The 21884-nt window shown below is 43.8% G+C and overlaps 1 protein-coding gene across 1 annotated transcript in view; it reads right to left on the reverse strand.

The window, feature by feature from the left end:
* Nucleotides 1–21884, reverse strand: part of DIP2C (disco interacting protein 2 homolog C) — a 368636-nt gene that overhangs the window by 11191 nt on the left and 335561 nt on the right. The window contains exons 31-32 of the mRNA XM_065872651.1: nt 19859–20029; nt 5166–5227 (exon numbers count right to left, since the gene is read on the reverse strand). Of these exons, the coding sequence (XP_065728723.1) occupies nt 5166–5227; nt 19859–20029 (233 nt within the window). The remainder of the gene's footprint in view (nt 1–5165; nt 5228–19858; nt 20030–21884) is intronic.

Raw genomic sequence — 21884 nt, forward strand, 5'->3', positions numbered from 1 at the left:
AGAACTAGAATTAGAAGTGGAGCCTGAGATGTGACTGAATTTCTGCAACCTCATGATAAAACTTGGACAGATGAAGAGTTACTTTATGGATGAGCAAAGAAAGTGGTTTCTTGAGATGGAATCTATGCTGGGGAAGGTTCTGTGAAGATTGCTGGAATGACAACAAAGGATTTAGAATATGGCATAAACTTAGTAGATAAAACAGGGGCAGGGTTGGAGAAGATTGATTCAAGTTTTGAAAGAAGTTCCGCTGTGGGTAAAATGCTGTCATCAGCATTGCGTGTTACAGAGAAATCCTTCCTGAAGAGTCAGTTAATGTGGTGAACTTCCTGGCTGTCCTATTTTAAGAAACTGCCACAGCCGCCCCAACCTTCAGTAAAGACCACCCTGTTCAGTCAGCAGCCAGCCACACTGAGGGGAGACCCTCCACCAGCAAAAAGATTATAACCCACTGAAGGCTCAGATGACGGTGAGCATTTTTTAGCAACAAAATGTTTTAAAATTAAGGTATGTATACTTTGTTTTTTTCAGACATAATGCTATTGCACACTTAATCGACTGCAGTATAGTGTAAACATAACTTTTATATGCACTGGGAAGCCAAAAAATTCGTGCAATATTCCCTTTACTGAGGTGTGATATTCCCTTTACTGAGGTGGTCTGGAATCAAATCCACAGAATCTCTGAGGTCTGCCTGTATGCCATCCTTCAAAAATAAACTACTGGTTGCATTAAGACAGAATTAAAAGGGACTAAAACTCTTCTAGGACCCAGGTAGCATTATGCTAATTTAGGGTGGGTTATAATTAAAAATTACCATTAGAGCACTAAGAATCTATGGAACTTCACCTGCAGCAGCTTTCAGACAGATGCGATGCTTGCAGGAAATATCAGTGCTGGGAATGATAACTTTTTATAGCCTGCTGGGTCAGGAGGCTGCAGCCCGTTACACTGAACTAAATTAGGCCAATTTAAGTAGTTAGGTTAAGTGAAGAAGCCTGTGTCCAAGTGCTGGCTGGCCGACTGTGGAGTGTGAATATTGGCAACTGGCTACAGATGGAGGAAGCAATAAAGAAAGAGGCCCAATTTGGCTGGGAAGATTATGAGTGGGCAGAAGCAGGGGTGAGGAAAGAGGAAAAGAATGAAAGAGAAAGGGGCCGAGGTAGCGGCTGGCTCAGCCCACCTAGTCTGGCTGCTGCTATGGGTGGGGCAGCTGGCCAGCGAGTAGGCTGGGTGTCCTACAAAGGCTAGACCATCAGGCAAGAGAAGGGAGCAAAACCTTTGCCAAAAATGAGGGCTGTTCTGGATAAGCTACGCTCTGCTGTTTGTCCACTCACAGCCACCACTCAGGTAGCTCTGGCCATGGCACTATGACAGGGATGACTTCTGAGCGGGGCACCTGGTGTCATGAATGAAACCAGGCCACTTGAGCCAACAGTGGGAGCAAGTGCCCTGGCCTGCGACTCGAGCCCAGACATTGTGCTTCTCCTGCTCTCAGACCCCAAGGTTCCCGCCAACATGCGGAGTGGAGTCCATGGCCCGGTCCTCCTTCAGCAGTGGGACTGCTGGCCACACACACTGGTCGGCCTCTGCCTCTCTGGCCAGCAGGCCTCCCCTGCTCTCAGAGTTTAGGAGTTTATCTTGTCTCCTGACCCTCCCTGCTGAGCTGAAGCCTCTGAGGAAGGCAGGCAGATGGGATGTCACCTGAGGATCTCACCTGAAATGTGGGAAACCCTACCGCTAAGAACTTCCTTGCGGCCTCCTGGCTGGGCTGCTGAGTGGTGGCAGGGACCTGGGCAAGCACGGAGGGCAAACATAAGGACAGAACAAAGAATTTCTTCTCTGGTGAGTATGAAACGGTGCTCTCTGTCAGCAATTCACAGGCAAGCAGGAAGGGGGCACTGGAATCACTCAGGGCTGGTCCTGTCCTGCCAGCAAATGCCACATGGGTGGCCGTTCCCCCACTTGAAAATATCCACAGAGCAAAGAGAAAACCACCCCTTATAGGAGGAGACAGAGATGTGTCTTTTGTAAGAGCTGGGAGCTGCACACACAGGAGGGCGAGTGACTCACAGAAATACAGGAAACTCAGTAGGAGACCTTCCCAGGCTGGCACCACGGGGAGGGGAGGCTCTCCTCCGGGGACTGCGCCTGCCCACACACCGTAACCCAGTGGCTCTGGAGATGCGCCACAATCAGGAAACCACAGCACCTTCCCCACAGGAGGGCTGGCAGTGCCACAGCTGCTGTCAGGAGCCGGTCACTTCAGAACCACGGACAAGAGCCCAGCGTGGGCACGTCCTGACAGAGCAGGTCAAGAGGACGGGGGTGCCGGACTGCCCAGCAGCCAGTCCAGACACACAGCAAGAGGAGCTGACAGGGCCCAGCGGCATGCACTGGGCGGCCAGGACGAAGTGTGCACGGCATTCCTGCGTCCGGGGTGGCCCTGGGCCGAGTCTCCCATGTCCCTGGGCAGCAGGGGGAGGACAGTGCCTTCCAGGAAGGGACACGGTAATTATTCCTTAACGTAAGACACCTATTTGGGTTTCTGCCCCCTTCAGAAGAAGGGGCCCAGCAGGAGAGAGCGGCAATGAGCCCGGGCGTGTGGCAGGACCTCAGCCCGGAGGAGCTGCGTGTGGCAGCACCAAGCCAGCCCAGGGAGCAAGGCTCCCTGCTGTGACTGCGAGAGGGTGCCTCCAGGGACAGAAACCAGCAGAAAACCGTGTTCAAGGGCAGGACTTTGCTTTGGCTTCTTAAGTCAAACCCTGACGAAGACAAGGAAGGGACAAGTCCAGTGCACGTGTTTCTGGTGTCTGACAGCCCCTCAGCTCCCAGCCATGCCTGTCCTCTGACACAGGACAGAGCTAAGAATGTGAAATGCGAGCCTGGAGAGCGCTACAGGGACAGAGGCGGGTACGACTCTGAGGCTTTCTCATGAGGCCTGGACAGGGCGGGTGTGGGATCCCTCTGACACTGAGCAATGTTACCCTTAATTGTAAAGCTCGATGACATTCCTGACAGTGTCACTAACGTATGACTGCATAGCAATTTCCAGTTCACAAAGCACTTTTACTTCTGTTTTGAATGACCAAGTCAGGAAATGTATGTATAAGAGATTATTTTACAGATTAGAACAGAAGTGTCACTTAAAAGGATACAGACTTCCCAAGGTCAAAAGATTAGGAAAAGAAACTCCTACTATGACTCAGGTCTCCTGGCTCTTTCTAGAACAGTGAAATCAATCTGATACTGGACTTTTATTACTTTACCATGATACATTGTACGGGTTCCAATGTCACTTTTCCTAAATCACAACTTTTCTCAATAGGAAGATCTGCCACACTGAAGACAGTTATGAAGGTAGGTCACAAAGCTGTCAGAAAGGAGTTTCTAGATTTCTTTCCTTTTCCAGGAAAGAAAACTCCCTGAAACCCACTCCCAACCATCCCTGGTACTCCAGGAGATTTGTAACACACAATGGGACCAACTGTCCTTTCCTGATTACTATTCTTGTAAGTCCGTCTGAGACTGTAACCTACCCTCTCAGGCCCCAGAGATCAGCAGTTTTTACCTAAATGGTCTTACAAATTTGATCTTCATGTGTTTTGAGGGTCAGGTCACAGACAGAACTGCATAAATATTACTCTAACGGTGATTCTTTGATGAGCTGTTTTTCACCTTCTGAAGTTATAAAGTTTCTTTCAAATGATTTTTATAGGGAGTAAAGTAGATTTCTTTTTAAAGCCCAGAAGTTGTATTTGGAATTTATGCCCCTGAAACACTGTTACTTAATCTCTTCAGAGCTAAGTGTCTGCATTTTGAAAATGCTCTGGATGGAGCTCTGCTCTAGTGGGCCGGTATGCTCTTGGTGGGCCAGTGGTTCTCTCTGCCACCAGATGGGCTGTATCCTGTGATTCCCTGTGAATAGCCCGGTCTAAAATGAGGGGTACAAGGGCCGGGAAGCACCTCTAAGTGTGATGTGTTTAGGTGAATGCAGCATTTCTTAGTCTCGGCACTGCTGCCATGCTGTTCATTTGCTGTGCGGCAGGAGTCTGTCTTGCGCACTGTAGGATGTTTGGCTGCATCCCTGGCCTCCGCCCCCCCCACATACCAGCAGTAACACTCCCCAGATTATGCTAAACAGACATGGCAACTCGTCCGCTGGGGGTACAAGCACCCGGCTGGGAACCCCTGGTGTGAGTGGGGGCTGGCATTCCCCAGGATACCTGAGCCTGCATGGCACACCTGGCCCCTTCTCAGCCCCTGCAGCTCTGCCCCTGACACATTCACTCACACACAGGACTCAGTATCATGGAAGAACATGCTCAGCCAGGCCAGGCTGGGGGCTCCTGGTTTCCCACCCACAACTTTCACTCTGCTCTCCCAGGTGTTGTGAGCACAATGCACACGTCAGTAGGCACCACGTGAGGACATGCAGATAGCAGCACGGTATCTGGCCCTCACAACGCGTCCACAAGCACCTCTAGTAATTTACAAAAGGACACCTTCTACTAGAGTTCACGCTTACTATTAACACGTCATTGAAGCATCAATGAATGGGCATCTCCACAACTACCCCCAAAGAAATGACCTAATCAATGGGGAAGTCTATAAGAAAATGATAGAATTCTCTCTTCCCCCTCACGCATGTCAGGAGGGACCCCTTTGGGAGCAGAAGTTCTGCTAAAGATTCCTCATCTTGTCTCCACCTTCCCTCCCTCAAGGTGAACTCAAAAGCACTCACCAGCAACACCCCCGTTTGTTCTTGCTCAAGGCTGCTTAGGAAGCTGCACAGAAAGGTCACCTGACTTATATTTTTCATGGAAACGCCTTGACACAAATTTTCAATTCATGTAAAGAAACGTGGGCAGTGTTGATATTTTATCAGGTGCAAAATGGTGCCTGACTAGAGTGTTCAAGTAAAGGACCAAGTCTTCTGGGCAGACTGTGAGAAAAAGCAACTCTGGTTGCAACGGCTCTGGGCCAACCATTGTCATTTGTGTCTGAACACAAGAATTTCGTTGCTCACTGGGTACCTCACGCAGTAAACGTGGAGAGTTGTGAAAGCTCGCTCAATGAACCACCTTGTTTGGAGCAGATGATTCTGTACTCCTTCTAGAAGGAACCCTGCACGCCAGGCACCAAGAAGACAAAAATCACAATACCTGTCGTGTCTCAGAGCTCTCATGTCCACGTAGACGGTGGTCGGATCGGGCCCCGAGGTCCCCTGCAAGCAAGGACACAGTGAGGTTAACACGAGTTTGCTTTGGAGGAGCTGGGTCTGTGCTTCCTACTGGCCAGGGAGCATTTCTATGGCAAAGTCTGAACAAAACCCCAAAGCACTAAAACCACACCTCTCAACTGATAACCCAACTCCGAAAGGAACATCTTATTAAGATAATACTGGACTTTCACACAGCTTGACTGTCAATCACATTTATGAAAATTAGAAAGAAAAGGGGCATCTTGCTAAATAAAAGAAGGCTGAAACTACAGAGGCAGCATTTTGGCAAAAGCAGGTCACTGAGGATGTGAAGCATCACTTGCTGAGAGATTTTCACCACATGCATCCCAAAAGGTGTATTTTTAGGGCTCAAGATATTGAAGCAGAACACGTGACATGAGCTGACAGATGAAGGAAGAAGAGATAAAAGATAATGACCTTGTTCCTTCTAGTTCTAATTGTGCCTTGGTTTTCCTCCAATGTGGGAGGCCATTTCTGCCCAAGACATAAGTCAGGGAGGTTGTGTGTTTACCACTGGTCATCTTGGCAGCACCCTGTGTTCTGAACTATTCATTTAACACAGGGTCCAGAAACCTTATCTTGGCATCATAAATCTCTTCAAAATATATGCTGAGTTGACTTCTGAACAGTGATCTCTGCTCATGTAAGAGCAATGGCATTAAAGCTACATTACAAACCAAAATCCTACATACATTTCTTGGGAAAGTAATTCAATACCTTGGGTAGAAAAAGACAGAACCTAAGAAAAATCTGCCAAAAAATAAGGGAGCCTCTCAGAATTTATTTGAAGAACTACACTAAAATTCTTCACGAGAGAATCTTAATCTTATACCAAAGGCACGTTTAAATATAAGAAAAAGATAAAAATAAAGACACCTTTGTTGTACCATACTGGACCCCCCGATAATCCTCCCCACAGAGAAAGCACATGCAATCAGCCTGGAGGAGGAGCTGCACTGCCGTGTGGCCACGGCGCCCTCGCTGATCTGTGACTGCTTGGGGGAGCTGTGTTACAGACCAGCGCTGAGTGGAGAAGCGGTTTGTGGTCTGAGTAATGCAAAGCACATAACCATAAGAGGCCAATTAAAAACAAACAAATCAGAAAACAGGTCACTAGAAGTGGAAAATGAAATAAAATGGAGACGACCCCAAACTGATGGTATAAATGGAGGCACAGCGTTTGTCACAAACGCGAGACGTCTGACAAGATCTGAGAAGTGACACCGCGCTGGCCGTCAGCCCTCCTGACCACGGGTCTAGAAGCCCAGCCCATCTCTGCACTCAACTCCTAGTCTGCCCACTGCTGGGAGCTGACGAGACGGTGTTGGTTAGCAGGCACTGGTGTGGATGAGCGGGAAATCCCTACCTTCTCAGCCAGCTTCCACAGCCGGTGGGGCTACAGCAGCAGGAGGTGGGAGCAGAGGAGAGGTGAGGACACCAGACCAACAGACACCGAAAATCCAGGACACACACAGACACATAAAAAAACAACCCAACAATAAAAGTGGGATGAAGAAGAGAGAGGGGTGGGGAGGAAAATGCAAAAAGCAGGGAACAAAGTAAAAAGAAGATCAAAAACAATGTCAAATATGGAGGTCGTTAACATCAATCACTGTACCATTAAAGGTTAAAAAAAATCTAAAAAGATGTCCACATATCCACAGAGCAACAGAGGAGAGTAACAGATGACTAGCCACGGGAAGGTGGACCTGAGTAATTGCTTTTAATACATATGGTCAGTGGGTTTTGATTTTATGGTACCTTTCTCTAGTTTCTTTTCTTTTCTGAGAAAGTGGGGAGTATGAATTTTATTGGCCAAATCTGTCAAGTGTTCCTCATTGAAATAGTTTCAAGTTTCTTACTACAACAATGAAGGGGAGCCTGGAAGTTTGTGGATCTAAAATCAGGGTGTCTAGCCCTACTCACCTACAAGATTAGGACAAGAAAAGAGGTCAGAGTACGAGTGAAGCGTGAATCAAACCTTGGGCTCCTAGGTGGTCTAGCTCAGCGGTGCGGGGAGGGACCCCCCCAGTGAGCACCCTGCTTCACCCTCAGCTCTGTCCTCAGAGACGCTGCCTTCATTTCTCTCGTCTTCCACGGTTTTGGTGCCCACCTCTACCCCTGTTAAAGCATCTATACCCACGGGGGAAAGACTCCAGAAAGCAACGTGGGCAAACTTCTCTGATGTTGTGTATTCCCTGGCTGAACCGGTGTCTTTCCCAAACACGCCTAGAAAACTAGAACAGGGCCAAGTTCTCCCTTGGGCGCAGTCCTGACCCCGTCATCACAGTCACTAGGTGGGCTCCAGAGACAACAGCAGCAGCAACAAAGAAGGAGCGAGCTCTTCACTAGGTTTCCTGAGGCTGCAATTTGTGAATAAACAAGGCCAGACTGAAAAACTATCATCACGCAACTTGGAGGCAAGTCTATTTAAAAAAAAAAAAAAAGCAATGGTTCCAGATATAAAAATTACAATTCCATCCTTCTCTCTGAGACTTCCTTCACTGTGGTAACCATGGCTACTGCTTTCTCTCAGCATCTCTATTTTTAGAAAACTGAGGCAGGACTCCAGGAAAGAGAAGAGGGCCAGGAAAGGTGTGTGCACCTGGAAGGCACACACGACTTTCACTGGGTCTCTTCAAGCTGAATGCAATAATTTAAATAATTTCTCTCATGATTCTTTGAATCCCAAACATTAACTGGAACAAAACTAAGTCCATGTTCTCTCTCTAAATTATTCTAATTCACAATTTTTAAAAATAATGGCTCAAAGTAGTATCTCAGAAGAAAAATACACATGACTGGGAACAAGTTTCCTATCTTGTAAATGCGTGGAGGAGATAACACCTGGAGCAAAATCGGTCTACTGACTAATGAGGGAGACGTGAACAAAGAGTTAATGTACAGGTGTTTCCAAGTTTCAAAAACCCTAAGGTAGAAAACTCTGAGATTTCAAGATAAATAGTAGGGAGTGCATATTTAACAAAATCTTTACTTTGCCAAAGAATGCAAGCTGGAGTTCCTTTAACTAAGGAGTATGCTCCTAAGTATTTAAAGATAACGGAATACTTCTAGAAGGGACCAGCAAGAAAGCAAAGCTATCGATTCCAACCACAGTTTATCAGAAATGAAGTCGAAACATGTTTGAAATTGCAAGTTATATTAATCAGAAAAGAGGATTAACTTTAATGTTCAGTTGTATAATAAAAAGTTACATATGGACGTACAGTAAAAATCATTTCTTATTGTCATAAAAGTGTATCAGTTAGGTATTAAGCACTTACTGAACAAATGAGTTATATTTAAATCTCAGCTGTAGATATACAGACTCACATCCCAAACACAGCACAGCCAATTCAACACAGTACTTATCTGAACACCTCGGCTGAGTGGTACTTTTCTATTCAGCAACTCACATACTATAGCATCAGTACAATCTAGTATTAGCATATAACTCCTTAAGCCTAAGTAGCAAATTCTAAGCAGAAACGTGATATAAAGACACAGTTCCAGAGTACTGATACTGGGCATATCTACTGTGCTGGTGTTTGAGGAGTTGAGGGAGCTTCCCATAACTGGGGGCACAGGAGGCAGCTCTGCAGGACTGGATTCCAGCAGGGTATGGGCACAGCAAAGTGGCTCATCAGTGGGCTCTTCCCCCCTGAACTTTAAGCAGTGTTTCTGCCTGCATGACCCCAAGGCACATTCTTTGGTCCTCCTAGCAGATGTGTGTATTAATAATGATGTTTTCACTATTTTAACTGAGATTTTAGCTTTCTTTTGATAAGCACTAGTATGGTGTAACTTTTCCATGCTTATACCTTTAATCTATTTGTGTCTTTATTTTTAAACCATGTTTGTTTTAGGCTATATATAACTGGGTCTTGCTTTTTTAAACTCCAACCTCATGATCTCTGCATCTTAAATGAAGTGGTAGAGGATTTATATTTATTATTGATGTGATTATGTTTAAATCTATTTTTTGTTGTTTATAATTCATCCCATCTATCCCCCCACCTTTTCTCTGCCTTCTTTTATAGATCCACTCTCTCTCCTCTGTTGGCTTATTAGCTACAACTCTTTGTTTTTCTAATTTTAGTGGTTACTTTATGGCTTATAGCATACATCTTTAATTTTCCAGTCTACCTTCAAGCGATATTACACCAATTCACATGTTGGAAGAACCTTATGATAGTATACTTCCATTTTTCCCTCCCAAACTCTGGGCAGTTGCTGTCATCAGTTGACTTTTATAGATGATATAAACCCTACAGTATGTTACAAGTTTTGTAAAGGCAGTCAATTACCTTCTAAAGAGACTTAATAGGAAAAAAATCTTATATGTTTACCTATGCACTTGCCATTTCCAGCATTATTCATTCTTTTGTATAGACCCAGATTTCAAACTGGTATCATTTCCCTTCTGCCTAAAGGATTTCCTTTAATATTTCTTGCTCTGTGGGCCTGCTAGTAGTTGATTCTCAGCTTTTGTATGGCTAAAAAGTTTTTATTTCAAGTTTGCTCTTGAAAGATATTTCCATTGACTACTATGAAATTCTAGGTTGACAGTATTTTTCTTTTAGTATTTAAAAGCTGTTTTCCACTGTCTCTTTGCTTACATTTCTGATGAGAAGTCTGATGTCATTCGCATCACTGTTCCTCTGTAACTTGATTTTTTTCATCTGCTTTTCCCTGTATCATTGGTTTTGGGCAATTTAGTTAAGGAGTTTCCTTCATGTTACATTAGAGCAGTGGGATTTGTGGGTTTATAGTTCCATCAAATTTGATATATTTCTTCATGTATGTTTTTCTAGACCGTACTCTTCTTTTTCCTCTTTCATGGGAACTCCGATTATATGTATACTAAGTCCCTTGAAGTTTCCCCCGATTTCACTGATGGACTTTCCATTAAAAAATACTTTTTTCATGTTTCATTTTGGAAAGTTTCTATCTGTTCAAGTTCACTAATCTTTTCTTCTGCCATTGATTTCATCCAGTGTATTTTTCATCTCACATATTATAGTTTACATTTCTAGAAGTTCAATTTGAGTATTTTTTTTAAACTTTCCATGTCTTTTCTTAACTTTCTGAATATGTGGAATACAGTTAAAATAACTTTTGGTGTCCTTGTCTATAAATTCAACATCTGTGTCAGTATGGTTCAGTTTTGATTGACTAATATTTCTCCTCATTGTGGATCTGTACCTGCTTCTTGGTATGCCTGGTAATATATATATTTTTTGGTTGCACTGTGTGGCATATGGGATATTAGTTCACCGACCAGGGATCGAACCCATGCCCCCTGCTGTGGAAGTGCAGAGTCTTAACCACTGGACCGCCAGGGAAGTCCCTGCCTGGTAATTTTTTATAGGATGCCAAACACTGTAAATTTGACCTTGCCGGTCACTCATCCCACTGTGTTCCGGCTTCCCCTGTATCTGATGAGAGTTCAGCATCATTTTTATTATTGTCCCCCTTACATAATACATCTTTATTTTGCAGCTGCTTTAAGAATGTCTCTGCTGTTGGCTTTCAGCACTTTGGTGACGATGTGTTTTTTTAAGCTACTGTGCTTGGCGTTCACTGAGATTCTTGAATCTGTGTGTTGATATCTCTCATCAGTTTTGGCCGCTGGGTCTTTAAATTGTTCTTCTGTCCCATTTTCTCTCACCCCCTCCTTCTGGGACTCCTATTACATGCATGTTAGACAACCTGCTATTCCACAGATCTCAGAGGCTATCCCATTTTATTTTCATTCCTGTTCCTCTTGTGTTTCAGTCTGGATAATTTCTATTGACTGGATTTCAAGTTCACTCACTGACCCTTTCCCTGCTGCATTCAGTCTGCTATTAAACCATGAGGAATTTTTAAGACTGTAGTTTTCATTTCTAGCATTTCCATTTGGCTCTTTTTTGTGGTTTCTACCTTTCTGTGATATTCCTCATCTCTCCATGCAAGGTGTATACCTTTCCAACTAGATTCTTTAACATATTTATCATAGCTATTTTAAAGTCTCTGATAAATCCAGCATGTCTATTCTACTGACTCTATTGACCGTGTCCTTTCATGGCCATGTATCCTATTTTCTTTCTTCGTTGCACGTCTTTTTGATTTTGATTGTAAAGCAAACACTGTGTTTGAAAGCACAGTGGAGACTGAAGTAAAAACATTTACCCCCAGAAAAGGGCACACTCTCTCCTGTCAGCCCACTAGTTTGTGTGTCTGAGTGAGCTTGGTCTGGGATTTGTGGCAACGTTAGATTTCATTCATGCTGGCTTCCCATACCTGTGAGCACGATCAGGGCTTTGGATCTGAGCACTAGTAACATTCTGGATACCTCTTTATGCTTTATAGCTAAGAGACTTGTTTTCCAAACTGTGGGAGATCTCTTTCTGCTTCACAGCTTGGCTGCCAGCTTTTTGCACGACTGGCTGCTTCTCTTTCCTCTCCATTCTGCTGCCCAACCCCTAGCCTTTGGAAGGCAAGATCTGCACTTGGGGAAGGCCCTGGGGGCCTGAGAGAGATGTGCTTGGCCTCCCTGTCCCACCTCCGTCTTTGGAGTGCAAGGGTGGTACACCAGATGATCTGAGGCTCTCCAGAGAGGGGCTCTCAGCTTTTCTGCTCTCCTTCCAGCCCTCAGGACCTCTGCTTTCCACTCACTGAGGAAATTTTTTCACTTCCAGGGCCCCTCCTCAGACTTCAGAGACCTGTTGCTTTGGCTCACCAGAGGCCCACAGAACTGCAGCTGGATTCTCTCAGCTCCCGCTCTGTTCCTGGCTTTTGCGTACTGCCCTCTGCAGTAGGTGAGGTCTGTGGGGAGTTGGTGGGGGGTATGCAGAATGACTGGGCTGGGGGTCCCTGGGATTCTCACCCTCTTGCCAAGCTATTTACTGCTGTTAACATTCTCAAAAAAGTTTGGCTGGTTCCTGCTCCCCTGTAAGGGGTGAAAACAATTGTAGGTCTCTTCTCTCTGAAAGATTTAGTTCATTTAGATTTCTCTGAATCTTGGCTCTCTGCTGAATTTTAAAAGCTATGATTTTGTGTATTAACCAGATGGTTTCAACAGTTAGGGCTGGAACAACAGTCTCTTGTGACTTATACATCCTAATCAAAAATGGAAGCCCAGCAGGCAACTATAGATATATTCAGTATCTAAGGGAAAAAAAGGGAAGTCCAGAATCCTTTTTAATGAATGTATTTTTTGCTAAAATTGTGGTTAGTATTAAGCACATTGATTGATTTATAAACTGGTATCAGGAGTGGTTGTCAGGGAAACAGGGATCTGAAATTGATTAGTTGGTTTGGTAAAAGCCAAAGGGCAGAGAAAATCCAGCTCATCTGCCAGGCTGGACTCTGCAGATGTCCATGCCATACCTTGGCAAAATGGAAATTAAACCTCTTTCACAGGGGTCAGCAAACCCCTGTTTTTGCAAAGTTTTCCAGGAACACAGCCTCACCCATTCATTTAAACAATATCTGTTTCTGCCTTGAGCTACAGAGCTGAAGGTCCCTGAGAAGAGACCACAGACTGCAGGCCCAGCTCTTCACTCTCTGGCAAGAAAAAGTGCCCCAAAGGCTTGTCTTGGGGACCGTTGATCCACAGACCAGCGTGAAAACATAGTGAGACAACCCAAACCAGAGGGAACATCTGATTGAGAAGCTTGTGGGTTCAACATCACAGTCTACTAGGACCCCGAACTCCTCATGTGGTTATTTCTGAAGCCCCTGAATGTTCAGATGGAGAGACGTGCTTGGCTACGGCAGTTCCAGCACTGATTCTCTATTCCATGCGGCGCCCCCGTGCCCAGCACACATCAGACATCTGATGGTGGTGGTGAACTCGACAATCGAGTCTATGGCTTACAGAGAATCAGTGACGGAAGGGCCACCAGCTGGAAACCCTGTACCTGGCCACAGCTGTCTCTTCGGGACAGAGGAAGGGTATGGTATTGGTTGCAAGAGTGAAAACTGCGCTGTGGTGGGGTTTTGTGGGGGAGGGGTGATGGGTAAGAACGGGATGAACGTAGCCTTTGGTCGCTCCTTTTTTGGTCATCAGGCAGCAGAACTCTTTCTGTATTTGGGCAAGTCCTCCACTTTTGGAACCTGGTTGGATACAAAGCCTCTGTCCCTCTGTAGTAACTAAAAACATCTGCCACTCTCCTGCTCAGCTTTCCTGGGAGCCAGCCTGCCAGGTAGCTGCATCTATTCACAGCAAGAGGAAGCACAAATGTTCTTGCCCTTGGCGGCAGACGTGTCTGCGACACCACCCAGTGACATTTTAATAAGTTTCTTTTAAGTTACCAAAGGTTTCTGCTGCCCACAAATTAGAACCCTGACTGATATACGGGTAACTGAGAATACAGGTCCCATGACCTCAAATGTTAATTTTCATTATCTGGGACAACATACATCAGCAGGAGAGGATGTGGAAGTTCTGTGGATGTGACAAATTCCCTGGAGCATGGGAAAACCCCAGAGGCACCTCACTTATGTTCACTTCCCTGGTCTAAAAGCAGTGTTGGGAGAAAATGAATTGGGGGCTCAAATGAATGAGTCTTATTATAACTATTAATTTTATCTTGAGAATTACTTAAGATCTATGTCACCCTGAGCCTTCCACTTTTTTTTTCTTTTAACAATCAATGACTCTACTTCTCATCATCAGGGTGGCTGTATTTCTCTTTCATTGTGTGAGTTTCAAGATTTAAGGTTTAAGACCTTAAGGCTTCAAGATTTAAGACCATAACTGTAAATACTGATTTAATTCCACACAGCTATTTATAATAAAGCTTTCCTCAGATAAATTAATCGTTATTTTTCTATATAATAAAGATCAAAGTTTCTGTTTAAAGTGGCTTAAAAGTTTTTTCCTAATAAAACAAAAATTGAGATTTCTTTTGGAAAGCAGAAGACCTCATTTCCCCTCCCTTCTTCAGCTGGTGAGGAGGATGCTAATTTTTGTTACCAAGAACTGAATTTCTATATCTAATACATCCAAAGACCTTTCAGCTTATACTTTTGAAAAGAGTAATTGTGGATGAAGCACAACATCTCTTTTGATGCAGGTTAATAAGCAAGTGGCACTTCCTAACAGAACTAAGGAAATTTATGTTAAAGCCAATCTCACAAGTCATAATTTGATCTTTCTAATGCCCACTTTTGTCATAAGTTCAATAAATCAAAAGTGTTTTAAAGTCATTTTTACAGCTACAGATTCTGGAAAATGTCATTCCTAAGTATAACAAATGGCTCATACTTCTAAATTTCTTTCTTCTGCAGAGTCTAAAATACTCTGCAGAAATCAGAGTCATGTAAAACCAGAGTCATCCACACTGAATTTTATGAGTCCATTCTTTTGCCATTGAACTATGTCAAAAGGACAATTTCAAAATAATTAATGTGTCAATTCCTGCCTTAAAATGATAAATGGGTAAACAAGTCACTTGGTTTCTAAGATATAGAAGCCGAAACAACAGCATCACAGAAATTATGACTGTCTCAGTTTTCTGTTATTCTACTTTTGCGATTGCCTCATATGTAAAATTTTTTAATTGCTCATTTGCATACTTGACAATGATGTATTTGTCAATTTTCATGATTTTCTCTATTACAAGAAACTAGGGTTTCATGTCACAGCCCATGAAAGCAGGCATTGCGGAGTCCCTTTGTGGTGGCCCTGACTCTGTTCCTAGTACACGCCGCCCCCCGCCTCCCCACCCCCTGGTGACAACAGACTGAAGAACAGCATCTAGCACACAGATGCACGTCTTCTGAGTTGTTTGATTTAGGTCACAGGGAAATAGGAGGTCTGATTTAAAATGTTCCAGGAAAACAGTCAAAAACCGAAGGCAGGATATCCTGCCTGTATACAGTTCAGTTTTGTAAACAGTTTACACGGCTGTTATTTCACTTGCATAATAAACCACAACATGGAATTGGCACCTGACAAAACTGCAAAGTGTGAGATTTCTTTAACATGTTGCTCTGTTTAGATGACACAGTCAGTAGCAATGCCAGTTCTCTTTCCGGCAGCTGTTTTTATTTCCCTGCTTTGTCACGAAAGCTCACTTAACTTCTCTGAGCCTCAGTTTCTCTCCTCTTAAAACGAAACGACTGAGCTTGCTCTCTGTGAGTTGTAGGAAGCTCTAGCCAGATGCTGCCTGGAATTGAGTGGTGTGACACATTTGTGAGAGAATTTTTTGTTTTCTTTTTTGGGCATGAAGTCTTTTTTCTGAAGGCGCAGGCCCTGGAGCTACTGTTTGAGATGAAAATGCTGCTAGAAGCCTGAAGAGCAGCAAACTTTTGAGTTTCATTTCATTTCATTTCAATGATAACTTACAAATGATGCTGTGAGTTTTTACCTGATGAAGATTCACATGAGTTCATTTCAGAGAAATTTCAGGACTGCTATGTACTTACTGCCCTCAGGAGGCTTGAGGCTAATAAGAAACACGCTGAATTTCTCAAATGTGAAGCATATTTGCAGTCAGAGGAGTCGACACCCAGTACTTTCACAAAATTCAGTCTCAGGAAGTGACTGTGTGACTGTGTGAGTTGTGTACTGGGTTCTCTAAGACAGTTTTTCACAGAGCAGGGGGATAGAAGTTGTTTATGTACATAATTGTGAACTATGGCAGACAACATTAAGTGGGAGGGATGACCTGCCATGGGAATTCAGAGGAAGGAAAGTATTTCTAGCTGGAGGAATTGAAACATGACACCTGGAAAGAGAAGCAGGCTTTTGCCACATGAAGAAGATGGAACAGCCTGGGTTGTGGCATCAGGAAGTAAAAGCATGAAAGACTCTACGGTAGAGAATGTCATTTAGCGTAAAATTGCCCTGATTTATCTCACGTAAGTTCAGGACCTCATGCATGAGATGCGTCTCACTCTGCAGTCACAGCACCCTGCCCGCGGCACAGCCCAGCCTCCCCAAGGCCAGGGGGCACTTCTGGAAGGGGACCCACAGACACTAAAATTGTGGTCCCCAGCGAGAGCAGCTTGTAAACCCCACATGGCTCGGATGAGGCTCCATTCCTCGTCTGGACAGCGTCCTTCGCGTCCCTACCCACATACCTCGTGGAGATGGAGACCTGCCCTCCTCCTGCAGGGCTGCCCTCTACCTGAGCACTCAGGGTCCAGTCAAGGGCCCTGAGGAAGGACGACAGGCGATCCAGCTGAGAAAACATGTCCTCAAACAACAACAAATCAACTGAAAACAAATATGCCCACTAACTGATTTCACATATATTGGTAATCCTGGTGTTCCATAAGGAAAATGGTGTAAACTTCTCAATGTCTTTAAACATTTAGGATGGGTTTGGAATTTAGGAACTATCTTAGCATTTAAAAATTTTTTTTTACATCAAGGGAGTAATGGTGATTATCTCTGGGTATGACTTATGAATGTGATTTATTTATTGGCTAGTCTGTATTTTCTGATTTTGTTTCCTAAAATAAATATTCTTTTGTAAAAATACTTAATCTATAAAAAAATTCATAACTTTTCAGGTTGTTTTCATTTCTTTGTCTAAACATTCTTAAAAATTCAGTTTTAGTATATTTAACGTCTTTATTAGGCATTTATTATGTGTCAGGCCCTGTAGAAACACAATGGGAACAAGAGACATGGGATTTCTGCCCTCAGACCTCAAGCTATGCCTGCTCTGTTTGCTTGGGACCATAATCACATATTTTTTAATTTCTGCAAAAATTAACAGAAAACAAACATTTCCACTGACCAGCCCTGCCTCAAGCCTTCTGCACTTGATGCTGCCTTTGCCCCAGTTTTTTTTTTTTTTTTTTTGGCGCTATGCGGGCCTCTCACTGCTGTGGCCTCTCCCGTTGCGGAGCACAGGCTCCGGACGCGCAGGCTCAGCAGCCATGGGTCACGGGCCAGCCACTCCGCGGCATGTGGGATCTTCCCGGACTGGGGCACGAACCCGCGTCCCCTGCATCGGCAGGCGGACTCTCAACCACTGCGCTACCAGGGAAGCCCTGCCCCAGTTTTTGTATGTTCACCTCAGAGGGCACTTGGCTGAAATGTCACCTCATAGAGAGGCCTTTCTTGGCTACCCCTCCTAAAATTGCCTCGTGTGTCTCCTTTTCCTTCTTACTTTACCTTTACTAAGAATATTTTACTCACTTACTGAAAAAAATCATCTGTGTTTACTGTCCATCTGGTTCCATGAGGGCCAGAACCGTATCTTGCACTTATCTGAGTAAACTCTGACTTAGGCTGACACGAGCTACTCACAGGATGGAGCGTCACCGAGAGACACCATGTGTGCGGTTACGGGGTTCTGCTCGCAGCCTGCTGGCTCCTGCCTCCCCAATGCCGGAGAACTCCGTAATGCCGATGCATACCTGGCCCCGGGGTTGGCAAGGACAGAGAGTCTGCATTCCTTAGTATGATACACTTAATTTATTTGATTTATCTCTACTATCAGACACACTGATATTTTCAGCTATTTTCTAATGCTGACCATTCAGAAAAAGAAAAACTGGCTGAAAATTAGTTGAGAGTAAAGCACCCAAGTAGAAAAACTTAAAATGGACAAAAACACTTAAAGGTGCTGTCAACATTTCAGAACAGCACCCTGACCCGTGACTGGGGATGTCAGCTCTGATGTGGGGGTCATACTGATGGAACTGTTTTCTAGAAAAAGAATATTTATTCTTTTTATTAGGAGTACAGAACTTAATTTATCCAACATTCTTACAAAACATATTTATTAAATATTTACAAAGCACCAGGTATGGTTCTAGGTGCTAAGGACACAGGAATGATGGAGCTCATGTTTTAGGCCACAGAGGTGGTGAACACCTGTGTGCTAACTTCATTCTTGGCTTCTTACCCTTATTTTCTGTCACCTCTATCTTTTCAATTATTTTTAGTGTATTTTACTTTCCCTACTTAATCTACTGCTTCCCTATAAAACTTCTTAAAACATTTTGGATCAAGTAGATGGAAATAAATGAAAAATAAAAAGGTAAATAACCATAAGTGCTCTATTTCTAGTATCTGCAAAGTTTTAATTCTGTATAATAAAGTGTAGTAGAACTTGCTTTGTTGCCTGTATGAAGTGGACAAGTGCTAAGTGATATTATGTCAATATGGGATCTATTCTATGCCCTTCTCCCTTCATCTGCCAACATTCTGAGAGAGAGAGAAAGAAGAAGAAATATTGTGGCCAAGAGCCTGTCTCTCATGGATCCCTGATTTTTTCCCCCACTTGCAGGAGAAGGGAAGCATTACATCATCCTATGGCTGAATTTATTTAAGAAGTGGATTTCTGTATTTCTCATTTCTCCTCATGGAACAGATGGCTAGAAACATTTAAGCAGAACAGATCAAGGTGAATAGGAAAAGAAAACTTCAATATTTAAAGAACTAGTTTGGCAAGATAAATCCAATTCTTCAGATTACCTCTTAGAAAATGGAATTAATTTCAATCATAGAACAAGGTTCAACTGACTCTTGAGAGGACCCTGGTAGTTATAAATTTAAAAAAATGGAGCTAATTCAAGGAGAAGGAAGACAGAAGCAAAGGAACACCAATGAAAATCAGAACACCTTCCTGTAGCTAATTTTTCTGAAGCGAGCTCATCAGACTGGTCACATGGGGAGAGTCCTTCCTCTCCAAAGTCCACGCTGAGTCCAGATACTGAGACCACGGGCCGGGAGAGAGCTGACCAGGAGCTTCCCGAGGTCTCCCAAGGGGAACTGGAAGCAGCATCTCTGGGTCGTAAACGGGAGAGACAGTGAGTGGGCAGGGAGGCGAGATCAGGAGCCAGCTTGTGTCCACTGTCCTGCACTCTAGAACCTGCTGTGAGCGAAGTTCTTGTCCTTTTAATATGTTCCAGGAACAAAGCCTGCAGCTGAGCCCTGGGCTGGCTTGTTTTGGATGAGGCTGCCCAAAGGGCACTGGGAACAGATTCCCATAGGACTTTCCCTTCCTTCATGGACTAGATCTCATGTTAAGAGTTCAGAGACGGAAAAAGGAATAGTGAAGATGGTCTGAAGTGGGCTAATGAAGAGAAAGAAAGAAAATACGCATTTTTTTTTTTTTTTTTGCCACATATAATGCAAGGCTATCTTACGAGGGCAGCCTCACTTACAGCTCTGCCTTAGAAATGCAGCAAAAAGTATATACTTCAACGTCATCCCAGCCGCAAATTCACGAATCTGCTTAATGTCCTGGAATTCTTCGTACAGAAGTTACTGTCTGCATACAAGAGACTAAGTACTTCAAGAGACAGGATTTCTTGCCACAATGAAACATTTGTTTAGTATCCCATCTTTAAAGAGCCTGCCTTCACAGGTCTTGACAAACTGCTACTCGTGTTACAAAACTTAAAATGCCCCAGGACAGAATAAGCCTGTGAATGCTAGTTATGAATAATGGTTACTGACAAATGCAGAGTATAATTAAAAACAAAACAAAACAAACAAACAAAAAGTGTATACCAACCACATGCATTTGACTGAAAGATACCTTCTAAATGTGGGTAAGCATCAGCAGGGGAAACTGTTGAGCAGTGTGGCGCTGTATGCCCGTCTTTAAAAGTCACTCTCTGACTCACGCACTTACTGGCATCAAGGAAACTCACCTGCAAGCAAATCGCCAGGTTCACTCTACAGCCAAACGAGGTGCTAACGGCCCGTGGATGGAGGCCCAGGTCTTTAAACAGTTTTGAGAATGACTGGGTGAGTGCTATTCGGGGCCGTTCTTCTGCCACCACTACACAGGTCCGCACGCGGGACAAGTCCAGTCCTCGTGCCTAGAAATAATGACAGCAGTAGGAGGTCAGCCTTGCCAGTGTTATGGGTGTGACCTGCAGGCTCCTTACCCAGATCTGTACAACAACAGAAACTCCACACAGATATTCATTCCCAGGGCTCTCTGTGTCTGCACCATTAACCAAAATGCTGTAGAACATGTGTAAATAAAAAAACGCCCATATCGGTAATCAAGGATGCCATTACAAACATATTTTAAATAACTCAAGGAGCATAATGAGGAGAAAAGTTGAAGAAAAACAAGGTGTGGATAAAATAATTAAAGGACAGGGTTTGGGGAAGAACAGAAGCACTTGTATACACTCCTGCCAGCATGGATACACGGGAACATCCATCGGAGAGAAATGAGAAACCTGCTTTTAATATAAGAACGGAAAATGAAAACATCTGGGCAGCTTCTTAAACACAGCTCTCCTTTCATGTCCTGAGATGTAAAAGGTCCCAGATAAACTGTCACAAGGAAGCACAGCTCAGTTCTGCCCAAATTCCATCTAGTGAACGAAATGGCAACACCCGGGACAGGAAATGAAGTGCCTTAAAAGCACAACACTCCTAAGCGGAGCTGAAGAAGAGCAAAACGCGCATCGGGAGTGGCAATGAAACAGGAGGCGAGGGAGCGACAGGGTCTCCATCCCCACACAGGACAGTCGCCAGGAGCCATCAGCGTCCTGGAGAGCTGACAAGGGCACCTGAGCTGAGGAGGGACACGAGTCAAGATAACGACGATCTTCCATACGTGCAGTTACACAGGGAAAATTAAGTCCAGGTAACACGAATGACCCTCGACACATGCGTGTTTTGGGAGGCAATGCACCCTGGGCTTTGAGATGGTGCTCCTAGAGCCACAGATTCAAAATTTGGCTTCAAACTTTACTAAATGTAAGAACTTGGAGAAGGTGCTTAATTGCTCTGTAACCTAAGTTTCCTCATCTTTAAAATGGAAACAATAATGGACCTATTTCAGAGAACTATTGTAAAGGTTAAATTAATCAATTATGTAAAGTGCTTAGAAATCACTTATTATTTCATTTGGTTATTTATAAAAGCACCTATAGGTAAAGTTCATGAAACGTACTCAATCGTTTTATAGCATAATATAGGTGGACATGAATAATAATATTTTATAAATTTCCTTTGCTGTATAAACATATAACTTCAAGTAATTTATTTATGTAGCTTAATGTCAAAGTTATCTTGCATTTTGCTTTCTTGTTCAAGCTTAATGCACTAGGTCTGAATAGGAAAACAAAATTCAGAAGAGAAATATATTGCTTTACTAATGGCAAGTGTATAGATAATTTGTATGTGTGCATATATGCACACAAATATAATCTGTGCATATATCTATACATACACACTCACACATATCTGAGCATATAAACAGTGAATAGTTGGAATATTAACCAAAATAGGTCATATAATTATTCTCTCCTAGTTACTTGAATAAGGACTACATAATTTACTATGAAAATATGTCTATCAAAAAGTCCTTGGGGCTTCCCTGGTGGCGCAGTGGTTGAGAGTCCGCCTGTCGATGCAGGGGACACGGGTTCGTGCCCCAGTCCGGGAGGATCCCACGTGCCGCGGAGTGGCTGGGCCCGTGAGCCATGGCCGCTGAGCCTGCGTGTCCGGAGCCTGTGCTCCGCAACGGGAGAGGCCACAACAGTGAGAGGCCTGCGTACCGCAAAAAAAAAAAAAAAAAAGTCCTTGGCTTAAATGAAGGGAAATGTTGTTATTGTCACATAATGGTAATTGAATATTAAAAAATAAAACAAAGCCACTGTTCACTGGACTGTAAAAATGAATTTTGGTTAGGACCCAGATCTACCAATCAGG

Source organism: Phocoena phocoena, chromosome 2 (genome assembly GCF_963924675.1).
Source record: "Phocoena phocoena chromosome 2, mPhoPho1.1, whole genome shotgun sequence".
Taxonomy (NCBI): Eukaryota; Metazoa; Chordata; class Mammalia; order Artiodactyla; family Phocoenidae; genus Phocoena; species Phocoena phocoena.